Source organism: Nothoprocta perdicaria, unplaced genomic scaffold (assembly GCF_003342845.1).
Source record: "Nothoprocta perdicaria isolate Ctin4 unplaced genomic scaffold, notPer1 scaffold_620, whole genome shotgun sequence".
Lineage (NCBI taxonomy): Eukaryota > Metazoa > Chordata > Aves > Tinamiformes > Tinamidae > Nothoprocta > Nothoprocta perdicaria.
The window spans coordinates 32,789-42,428 of record NW_020455889.1 but is presented as its reverse complement, the minus strand read 5'-3'; the positions used below and the strand labels follow the sequence as shown (position 1 = coordinate 42,428).

Genomic DNA, 9,640 nt, shown 5'->3' with positions numbered 1-9,640 from the left:
CCGATTTCGAGCTGGGCGCCATTTTCCCCCCGGCCCCCTCCGCTTCCGGAGCGCCCCGGCCCGCCATCCGCGGCCCGCCCACGCCGCTCCACCATTGGCCCGCTCCGCGCGGGCCTCGCGCTTCATTGGGCCAAGCAGCGGCGCGAGGATCCCCGMCCCCTTCCGATTGGCCGCGCGCCGCTGCCGCTCACCGCTGCGCCCCGCCCCGACGCGGCGGGAAACCCAATCAGAATGCAGCGACTTCCCTTCCCGCCCTGCCGCAGGCGTGCTTTGATTGGACAGCCCTCCTGCCCGTCCGCACTTGGGCGGTTGCCATGGAGAAGAGGTACCAGCGGGGCCCGGCCCCTGGGGAGTGGGCGGGTCCGCGGGCGCCCCGGCGGGCGTTGCCAGGGCAACCGAGGGGCCGTTGCCAAGGCGATCGTTGCTAGGCCCTGCCCAGGCCTGGGGCCTGTCACCCCGCCGGACGCGTCACCCACGCGGGGCTGTAGCCAGGGGGACAGTGTCACCCAGCCAGGGGCCACCCCCCCACCAGGGACCCGTCCCCAGCACCGGTCACCAGGAGGCTGGGCCGCCATGGCGGCCACCACGGCGCTGGGGACAACCGTCAACCTGGCGTCCCCATGGCAGCCGCCCTGCCCGGAGACAGGCGGCAGGGCTGGTGACGTCACCACGCGGGGACCTCCAGCTCCCAGGGTCCCGGGGACACCCGTGGGAGCAGGTGGGCACGGGGAGCCCTGGCGAGGCCCGGGCCCCCCTGCCACCCCCGTCCCCTCACCCCTGGGGACAGCCCAGCAGTTCAACAGAGGGAGAAGCCAAATCTGTCCTTCCCRAGCCCAAATCCTTCTTAGAAACTTTATAATTTGTCTCTGACATCCCTGGCGAGCCCGGGGCGGGGGAAGCGGCGCCGGCTGCCGCGGTGGCTCCGGGGCCGGAGCGCAGCCCGGAGCCAGGCACTTAGAGCGGAGCCGGCGCTTTGGGCCGGGCTCGGAGCCCAGCACGGGGCACGCGAGAGCCGGCGGCGGCCGCGGCGCGCGGGGACACGTGCAAAGCGCGCGGGACCGGCACCGGGAGCGGCGCCGGCGGCGGGACCAGATCGGGGAGGGAGGGAATAGCAGCGCTGGTCCCGCCGGATCGGGGAGGGCTGACACGGGCACGGAGGCTCCCGCGGGCTGATTGTCGCAGCGGGGCCGGCTCCGCTCCGGCCGGGAAGGGGGTCGGAGCCAGCACGACTCATCGGCGGAATTTCTGCAGCTGGAAGAGACACCGGGAAGGGCGGTGGCACCGCTTGGCTCCGGAAGAGCCGAGCTCCGGAGCCCGGAACCACGCGGGGCGGCTCTTACCTCGCTCTCCACCAAATTCCTCTTGTAAAGAGCCTCCTTGGCCGCGTCCTGTCCGGGGAAAGCAGGGCTGGGGGGATGCGGGCGGCAGGCGCCGTGCCGAGCCGGCCGCTCCGCGCCGTGCCGAGCCGGCCGCCCGCAGGCGCCGCTTACCCGGTTGCCCTCGGTGCCCAGGCGCCGCGCGCTCTCCGTGTAGAGCTGCAGGTAGCGCTCCAGCTGCGCCAGGTACTCTGTGCGGAGGGAATGGCGGGGCTCAGCGGCGGCTCCGCGGGGTCCCCATCCCGCCGGCCGCGGCTCACCTTTGCGGAAGGCCGGCGGGCCGTGCTGGAGCTGCGCGCGCAGCCACTGGCTCCGCTGGAGCAGCTCCTGGTGCTGCTCCAGGAGCTCGTTGGGCAGCGGCCGGCGCGCCTGCCGGTACACGAGCATCTGGGCGCGCGGGCAGAGCGTGAGCGCGGAGCAGGCACGGGCGCCGCCGGCCCCGCCGCGCCGCTCACCTTCTTCTCCAGCTTGTCCCGGTCGAAGGCCAGCAGGTTGAGGCTGGGCAGCGTGCGGAGCGGCTTGCTGCGGAGGCAGGAAGCGCCGCGCGTTCATTCCCGGGAAAGGCGGCGGCCGCTGCGCGCTCGGCCCCAGCTCCGGCCCTGCAGAGCCTCCCGCCTCCAGCCTCGCTCCTTGCCTGCGCCTGCCCTTCCTCCTCCTCCTCCTCCCAGGCCCTCTCCCGCGGGATGCGCCCGGCACAGCAGCGGAGACCCCTGSATGCCGGGAGCCGGGAAGGGAATCGACCGGCCAAGCCGGGACGATGCCCAACGTCCCTGTCCCCGCCTGGACACTGCGTCTAACTAGGGAGCCTTTAATGCCCGAGCTGGAGTTTCCGGCATCCTTCCCGCACGGAAACCTTGCTGCCAGCCCCGGCGTGGGCAAAACGGGGCCTCGCACCTCGGCCACAGGGAGCTCGCAGCACCCTGGGGTGCCCAACGCGCTCCTGGCACCCGGGGGGAGGAAACTGCTCCGTGAAGGAGCTCCGGGGCCGGAGAGGAGGAAGAGGAGGAGAGGGGCCGGGCAGAGCCAGCCTCGCTACAGCACGGAGCAGACGGACGTTCTGGAAGGGAAGTGCAGAGACAAGAGGCCGTGAGGAGCAGCCTGGGCAAGACGCCACGTCCCTGTCCCCGCCGGCTGGGACAAAAGCGGCCCCGTTGCCACGGGCTCTACCAGGGACCCCTTCCTCCTGCCTCAACTGCCCCTTTGTGCCACAGGGATGACGGGGATCCCGGAAACCACTTATCCGAGGAGCGCGGAACGCGGAGAAACCTGGAGCGGGCGGCACGTACCTGTTGCCCAYGTCCTTGACGGGAGCGACAGCCGGCTTGGGTTTGGGGACAGCCACCTGCGAGGGACAGCGGGAAGGAACGAGGGGCTGAGACTCATTCCTAAGGGACGAGGTGGCCGAGGCCGCGCACACGGGCACCTTCGGCGCGTGTTGTGCCCACGGAGCTGCCTGTGGCACCCGGCTCGCGTCCCCATAGCGGGGTCCCGGCCCGTGTCCCCACGGGGGCCTCACCGGCGGCACGGTGCTGGGGCTGATGACGAGCCAGCGCTCCGTCCTCGTCTCCAGCTGCTGGGAGCTCAGCGGCTCCCGGATCCGGACGATCACCTCCAGCTTCCCCCCCGTGGGCCGGCGGCCGTCCAGCAGCTACGGAGAGCGCGGAAAACGGGTGGAAAATCCCGTCAGAAACGCGAGTCGGAGCCTCGGGAGCAGGCGCGGCGCGAGCTGCCGGGGCCACCAACACGAGCCTTGCGCGTGCCGAGTTAAGCCTGGCCTCGGCGCAGTGTGAGGACTGCCGCGCTCACCTCCACGATGTCCCGCACCTCACAGGCTGCCTCCAGCGCCTCCAGCTTCAGCTGGGCCGTGCCGACCACGCGGTCCRTCTTGAACAAGCCCCTGGGAGCAGGGGGCGAGCGGGGCACCGTGAGGCGCCCGCTGCTGCTCCCAGCCCTCCCCTGCGCCCCCTTTTCCTGCCGGGAGCCGCTTGGCTTCCCCCCGGCTCCCCGGGGGGCTCCTACCCTTTGTGCGCCACTTCGAACTTGATGCCTTTGGTCTGGAGGACGCGCTTGAGGCCCCGGTGCCCGCGGTTGATGTAGAGCTTGAACTGCTCGTTGAACTCTGCCGGGGAGCCGGAGCTAAGCCGCGCTTCCCGGGACGCCCGAGGCGTTTCAGCCGCCGGGATAAAGCCCTAGGAGGTGACGCGACGCCCGCAGGCGTCTGCAGCGCTCCGGGGGAAGCTGGGAATCCCTCTGGCGAGGGATTTACCGGGACAGTCGGTGTTTTTGATCACGTTGGTCTTGTCCTTCTGAGCTTCCTCCTGCGGAGGAGGAGGAGGAGGAGGAGGAGGACTCCGGAGCCAAGTCCTCCCCGTGCGGCTCCGGAGCGCGGCGCGGACGGACGTGGCCTTACCGCGTTGGGATAGGGGAACTCGAAGCGCACGAAGGCGTCCAGGTCGTTGGGAGCCACACCTGGAGGGTGGRAAAGGCAAAGCCAGCTCGCGAGCCGCGCTCGAAGCGGCCGAAATCCCAGCTCCCGCCTCCCTCCGGAGCCCGCTCCGGCCCCAGGCGCTGCCGGCRCCGGGATCGCCGCCTCACGGAGCGGTGCGGCCCAGCGGAACGGCCGCCCGGGGGTCCCCGTCCTCCCCGCGGGGTTCGCACCCCAACACGCAGCGAAAAGCCGAGCCCGTTATGGAGCGCCGGCGCCAGGCCGGCCTCTCCGCGGCGTTTTAACGAGAGGYAATTAACAGAGGGGCTGCTCCGGCTCACCCGGCGGCGCCGGCAGGTTGATGCCCTTCACTACAGACAGGACCATGTCGTTGCTGTTGAGCTCGGGGAAGATCCTGGGGGGACAGCGCAGGCATTGCCGGCGGGCGGCGGGCGGGCGGGCGCCGCGGCCGCGCCGGCACCTACCTGACGATGGTGAAGGTCCTCTGCTCGTAGTGGTAGCGGGGCAGCGGGAAGCCCCGGGCGTGCGCCTGCTTCAGCAGCTCCATGTTCTCCTTGCAGTCCTCGGCCAGCCGCTCGAACCTGCAGGGAGACGAGACGCGGGGCAGCGGCCGGCCCGGGGCAGTGTCCGGCTCGACACCTTTCCTCTCCCACCGGGAAAGGTTCCCGAATTTGGCCTCCTCTCTCCCCGCCACAAACTGAACTCCAGTGGATCTGCACGGCCAGGGAGCAGCAGCCGCTGGGTCCGGGTACCCCACTCCCGGCTGCGGTGGGAATCCCTCTTCCCAGGAGGGGAATGGGAGGCAGCTGGAGCGGAATAACCCCGGGGAACGTGGCCAAGGGCCGGGACAGACGTGTTCATCCATCTGCTCCGCACTCCTCCCACGGCAGCCCCGGGTACCGCTCCGGCGGGAGGGGCCCGCGGCTTCCCAACGGGAACGGGAGCACAAAGGCGCGGGAAGCGCCGGGATGCGGGCGCCGCGCCGCGCACTCACTTGGTCGTCTCCGCGATGTTGCCCAGGTGGGTGAATTGCTTGGAGTAGGTCACGCACATCTGGGATGCGGGAGGCGGAGCGGGTCAGGGCGCGGCGCCCCCGGCCCCCCCGGCCCCCYGGCGCTTCCCACCTCGTGCTGCTGCCGGAGCAGCCTCATGAGCTCCATGTACTGGCTGGCGGCCTCCGGGGAGATGCTCACGCCGCGGCGCTGCACCAGCACGAAGTCCTCCTTGTTCACCGGCGCCTCGGGCACCTGCACGGGAGGAAGGCGCCGGATTGCATCGGGAAACTCCTCCGGGAAACTCCTCCCCGACCCCCCGCACTGCAAAGAGCAGCGCCCCAAGAAGACCCGATTGATCCAGAGCCGCGGGGACGGCGCCGGGGCAGCCCCGGGAAGCGCAGCGCGCGGATCCGGGAGCGCAGGCAGGGCGGGAAGCGCTTCACCTTGGTTATGTCCACGGGAAGGCCGCCGCGCGCCGCCTCGATCATGGGCTCGAGGCCCTTGGCCTGCCGCAGGAAGAGCTTGGCGCCCTCGATGTCGTTCTTCTGCTTGGCCCGCAGCGCCGCCTGCATCAGCTGCTTCCTCCGGCCTTCCAGGAAGGCCAGCTGCTGCTGGGCTGCAGGAGCGGGGAGAGGCTGGAGCCCCGCGGGCGCGCACGGAAAGCTCGGAGCAGCCGCCGGGGAAGCCGCAGGGTCTCCCTCCATCTGCTCCCAAGCGGCGTTCCAGCCGCCTCCTGCGCTCGGACACAGCCTGCTGCCCCACTTCCCTGGGCAAACCATCCCTGCGCCCGCATCCCCATTCCCGGTGGGAAGTCTCTCCCCAAATCCTCCCCTCTTCCATGTTTCCTGCCCAATCCTCCGCTCTGTGAAGAGCCCCCGGTTGCATTTTGACGCCCGTGTCAAAGCACCAAGCACGCGCGGAGCATCCCAGCGGCTCCGGCATTCCCGGAGCCGGGATCGGAGCCGGTACCTTTCGTGGTGGCCTTGGGAGCCGCTTTGGGGTTGCCCGGGGGGGCGCCCGTGGCAGACGCCCGCGGCGGCGGCGGCTCTTTGGGCTGAGACGGGGCGGCCGCTCTCGGCGCAGCGGGACGGGGAAGGGGCTGCGGACGAAAAACAGGCAGAAAAACCGTCAGGGGCGGCTGCGAAGAGGAAGAGGAGGGTGACCCGCACGGGGGACGCGCTCCCGTCCCCGGCCTGGCTTTGTGCGGCAGCGCGGCGGCTCCCGAGGGATGTCCGGCTGCAAATCCCACCTTCTTCGCCTCCTCATCCTCCTCGTCGGGCTCCTGCACCTCCTGGCTGGCCAGTTTCATGGCGCTCTCCAAGACGCCCGCGATGCTCTGGTCTCCCGCCGGCGCCTCCACGCCCTGGATGGGCTGGAAGCCTGGGAAAGGGGATGGAAGCGGCTGCGGCAATCCCGGATCACCTGGTGTGTCCCTAGCCAGGCTCCCGGCTGCATTCGGGACCAAATCCACCCGACACCCAGAGGGGTTTTACCAAACGGACCCCAGAGACGCCTGCTGCCATTCCCAGGAAAACTACCTGGCGGGACGGGGAGCTCCGAGAAGTCCACCGGCTTTCCCGCTTTGTGGGCCCGGATGGCGTCTTGGTATTGCTGCGGGAGGCAGGCAGCGCTGAGGCCGGGCGCGCTCGTGGCACGCGTGCCCGCCGCGCGCGCCGCCCTCACCTTCACGATGCGCTCGTGCAYGCGGCCTTTGCGGTCGTCCCCTCTGGCCCTGGCCTGCGCGGCCGCCGCTCTGTACCTCTCCATGCGCTGCTGCAGCGCTTCCAGCGCRTCCCGAGGCGCGGCGGGAACGGCTGCTCCCGGGAAAAGCGCTTCCGTCAGGGCTCCCCCCGGCTCCTCCGCCGAGTTGGGACCGGTCGGGGTCCTACCCGGCGCCGGAGAGGCCAGCGGGGCTTCGGGAGCGGCCGCTGGAGCCGCGGGATGCTGCTGGCCGGGAGATGGCAGCTCCTTGGGAAGCTGGTCTGGGAAAAGGGAGGAAGGGATCAGTCCATAAAGGAGCGGCGAGGAATGCAGCRGGAAGCAGGCAGGTTGGTGCACCCTGCCGGCGCTTCCCAGGCTCGGGAATGGCCGTCCTTCCTCGGAGCGTCGCCCACGCGCCGCCGCTTCCCTGCTTACCGGGAGAAGGGGGAATGCTGCTGGGATCCACCGGCTGGCCCTTCCCCGCCGCTTCCAGCAGCGCGTCCAAGCTCTGCAGAGAGCCCCACAGAAACATCAGAACGGGCGGTTCCCGGGAAGGCTCCGTGACGCAGGAATTGCGGGGCACCTTGGCGAGGCGGAAACATCTCACGGCCACCTCCACGTCCCCCCGCTGCTTGGCGTGCAGCGCGGCCAGCTTGTATTCCCGCTGCCGGCTCTGCAGGAGCGCCGCCGGGCCGGGAGCTGCGCGGGGAATAAAGGGAATGGGGGCGTTCGGAGCAGCTCTCCCCGTCCGCGGCGGGATACAGGGACCGTCCGCGCGGCGGGACACCCCGAGACGTCACCTGGACGAGGAGTCGCGGGGGGAGAAGCTGCGTTTTCCTGTGGGGAGGCGCCGGGCGAAGCCGGGAGCGGCGGTTTGGGGAGAACGGCGGGCGGTTTGGGGAGAACGGCGGGCGGTTTGGGGAGAACGGCGGGCGGTTTGGGGAGAACGGCGGGCGGTTTGGGGAGAACGGGGGGCGGTTTGGGGAGAACGGGGGGCGGTTTGGGGAGAACGGGGCGCGCGCCCGGCGCGGGGCTCCGGCCCAGGGCCACGGGCGGCGGGATGTCCTGCTCCTCGACGTGCTTCCCCTTCCTGGCCGAGCTCAGCATGTTCTCCAGCGTCTGCCACAGAGCAAACACCAAGGAAAAGAGGCTCGGAAACCTCCTCAGCGCCCTCCGGAACCTCCCCGGGCTCCTCGCGGGGCTGAAGGGACCCTGAGTGGCCGGGAATAGGACGCTGTGCTACGATGATCCAGGCCGTGCCAGAGAGCTCCGTGCGTAACGCGGCCTCGGAGCCGGTTACGGCACCCAGGTGYTCCCAGGTTTTTGCCCACCATCAAACTCCAAATTCTGAACCCAATTTCCCAAGAACTCGGGGCAAATTCAGCCCCTGGAAGCAGCGGGGGTCGAAGCACCCAGGGCCRCGGGGAAAAGGGACCGAAGGGCCAAGGCGGGACCGAAGGCGGCGCGCTCAACGAGAGGCGCGGCGGGACGCGGTCACCTTGAGGCCGCGCTCGTAGCGGCGCAGCCGCGCGCCGTCGCCGGCCTCCCTGGCGCTGTCCGCGGCCGCCCGGTACATGGCCGCCCTCTCGGCCAGCGTGGCCTCCAGGCCGCCGCGCTCCGGCGGCGCCTCGCCCGCCTGCGGGAGCCCGCGGGGAAACGAGCGCATCGTTACGGTTGGAAACGACATTTTCATGGAGAGTCCACCCGGGAAGCTGCCGAGCTTCCCCGGTTACACAGCCACGGGTTTGGGCTTCCCTGCGGACCGTATCCCTGTTTCCCATCAGGGTGTTGCGCGAGGGATTCCCGTTTGCTCCTCGGGGAGATCCAGTAAACGACGTTGCACCCGGAAAGGGGCTCTGCCGCTGGGAGCAGCGGAGGAAGCACAGGGAGAGACGAGGCTCCTACCTTGGCAGCCGGCGCGGGGACGTCGGCACCTTCCTCCCCTTCGCCAAGCACCTCCTGCAGCTCTGCCTGCCGGCCAGGAATTCCAGTAATGACCAGCCAGGGCGGAAAACCTCCTTAGATCCCACCGATCCCAACGCGGCCGGAGCACGGAGAGGCGCACGCAGGGAACGGGAGCGCTACGGAGCTGCCAGGCACGCGGACGCTCTCCCCGCGTCTCCCGTGTCCCGCGGCAGGGAACGGCAGCGCTACGGAGCTGCCAGGCACGCGGACGCTCTCCCCGCGTCTCCCGTGTCCCGCGGCGCCCTGCGTACCATGAGGTCCTCTTCGTCCTCCAGGTTTTCCTCGTCGTCTCCCTCCTCCTCATCCAGGTCCTTCATGCAGAGAGCAGCCATCCTCTCGATGGCTTCCATGGGCAAGGCCGCTGCAGAGAGGGAAGCGCCACGGACCGCGTTGGGATCCCGCAATCCCTTCCCACCCCAGCTCCGGGGTCCGCATCCGGAAAGACGTGGAAAACCAAGCAGGGCAGCGAGTCTGATCCAGAGGGAGGTTTTCCAAGTGGCACAAGCCTAACCAGCTGGAGCAATTCCCAGCAGAGGGGCCTTCCCACGCGGATATATCCTGCCCCGAGGCCATGCCACTTACTTTTCCCCTTGGGTTTTCCCTTGGGATCCGGCTGGCCTCCCACGAGAGCCAGCAGCTCCGCCTCCAGCTCGGCGGCATCGTCCCCGCCGTCGCTGGCCATCATCCCCTCCGGAGAGAAGTCCCCGAGCAAGGGCACCTGCAGGAGCAAMGGCGGCTGCGCCGAGGGATCCCGCTGAAGCGGGTGACACCCGGGAGCAGCCGGATCCTCCGGGACCGCGCTGGAATGGGGACCAGCCGCCGCGCCCTGCCTCAAAGCCGCCGAGCCGGCTTGGCAAAGCGAACAGGGAAGCCGGGCAAGGAGGAAACGGGCAGCTCGGCCCTCCCGAGGGATCCGCGGCGCCGCCGCGATCCCTGCGGCACACGGAAGCTCCGCAGAGCCACTTCCCGGTGGAAGCAAAGTCCCTCGGGAGAGCGGAGCCGCCGGAATGCGAGCCTTGCGCAACGCGCGGGAGCGTCCCCGCGCGCGGGGGCGGCCGGGAGGCCTCGCCTCCCCCGGGGGCTCCCTAAGGGATCCCTCCACGGACCCCCCCGGCGCTCCGCGGGCGGCGCCGGGAAGGGGCCCGGGGGTCCGGCCG

At 70.5% G+C, this 9,640-nt stretch overlaps 2 protein-coding genes across 2 annotated transcripts in view; both read right to left on the bottom strand.

Moving 5' to 3' along the window:
• DCAF15 (DDB1 and CUL4 associated factor 15) overlaps positions 1-575 on the bottom strand; it is a gene marked incomplete at its 3' end in the record, with an annotated part of 7,405 nt that extends 6,830 nt beyond the window's left edge. Inside the window, exon 1 of the mRNA XM_026049867.1 lies at positions 550-575. Within this exon, the coding sequence (XP_025905652.1) occupies positions 550-575 (26 nt within the window). The remainder of the gene's footprint in view (positions 1-549) is intronic.
• A 580-nt stretch (positions 576-1,155) lies between these two features.
• CC2D1A (coiled-coil and C2 domain containing 1A) overlaps positions 1,156-9,640 on the bottom strand; it is a 14,440-nt gene continuing 5,955 nt past the window's right edge. The window contains exons 2-28 of the mRNA XM_026049866.1: positions 9,066-9,201; positions 8,735-8,844; positions 8,424-8,489; positions 8,017-8,154; positions 7,319-7,637; positions 7,102-7,217; positions 6,954-7,026; positions 6,707-6,799; positions 6,356-6,631; positions 6,067-6,197; positions 5,787-5,916; positions 5,261-5,433; positions 4,947-5,069; positions 4,817-4,875; positions 4,287-4,403; positions 4,143-4,216; positions 3,787-3,845; positions 3,643-3,694; positions 3,396-3,495; positions 3,183-3,273; positions 2,893-3,024; positions 2,663-2,718; positions 1,832-1,898; positions 1,637-1,763; positions 1,491-1,567; positions 1,341-1,388; positions 1,156-1,251 (exon numbers count right to left, since the gene is read on the bottom strand). Coding sequence (XP_025905651.1) covers positions 1,231-1,251; positions 1,341-1,388; positions 1,491-1,567; positions 1,637-1,763; positions 1,832-1,898; positions 2,663-2,718; positions 2,893-3,024; positions 3,183-3,273; positions 3,396-3,495; positions 3,643-3,694; positions 3,787-3,845; positions 4,143-4,216; positions 4,287-4,403; positions 4,817-4,875; positions 4,947-5,069; positions 5,261-5,433; positions 5,787-5,916; positions 6,067-6,197; positions 6,356-6,631; positions 6,707-6,799; positions 6,954-7,026; positions 7,102-7,217; positions 7,319-7,637; positions 8,017-8,154; positions 8,424-8,489; positions 8,735-8,844; positions 9,066-9,168 — 2,931 coding nt within the window. The 5' untranslated portion in view covers positions 9,169-9,201 and the 3' untranslated portion in view covers positions 1,156-1,230. The remainder of the gene's footprint in view (positions 1,252-1,340; positions 1,389-1,490; positions 1,568-1,636; positions 1,764-1,831; positions 1,899-2,662; positions 2,719-2,892; positions 3,025-3,182; positions 3,274-3,395; positions 3,496-3,642; positions 3,695-3,786; positions 3,846-4,142; positions 4,217-4,286; positions 4,404-4,816; positions 4,876-4,946; positions 5,070-5,260; positions 5,434-5,786; positions 5,917-6,066; positions 6,198-6,355; positions 6,632-6,706; positions 6,800-6,953; positions 7,027-7,101; positions 7,218-7,318; positions 7,638-8,016; positions 8,155-8,423; positions 8,490-8,734; positions 8,845-9,065; positions 9,202-9,640) is intronic.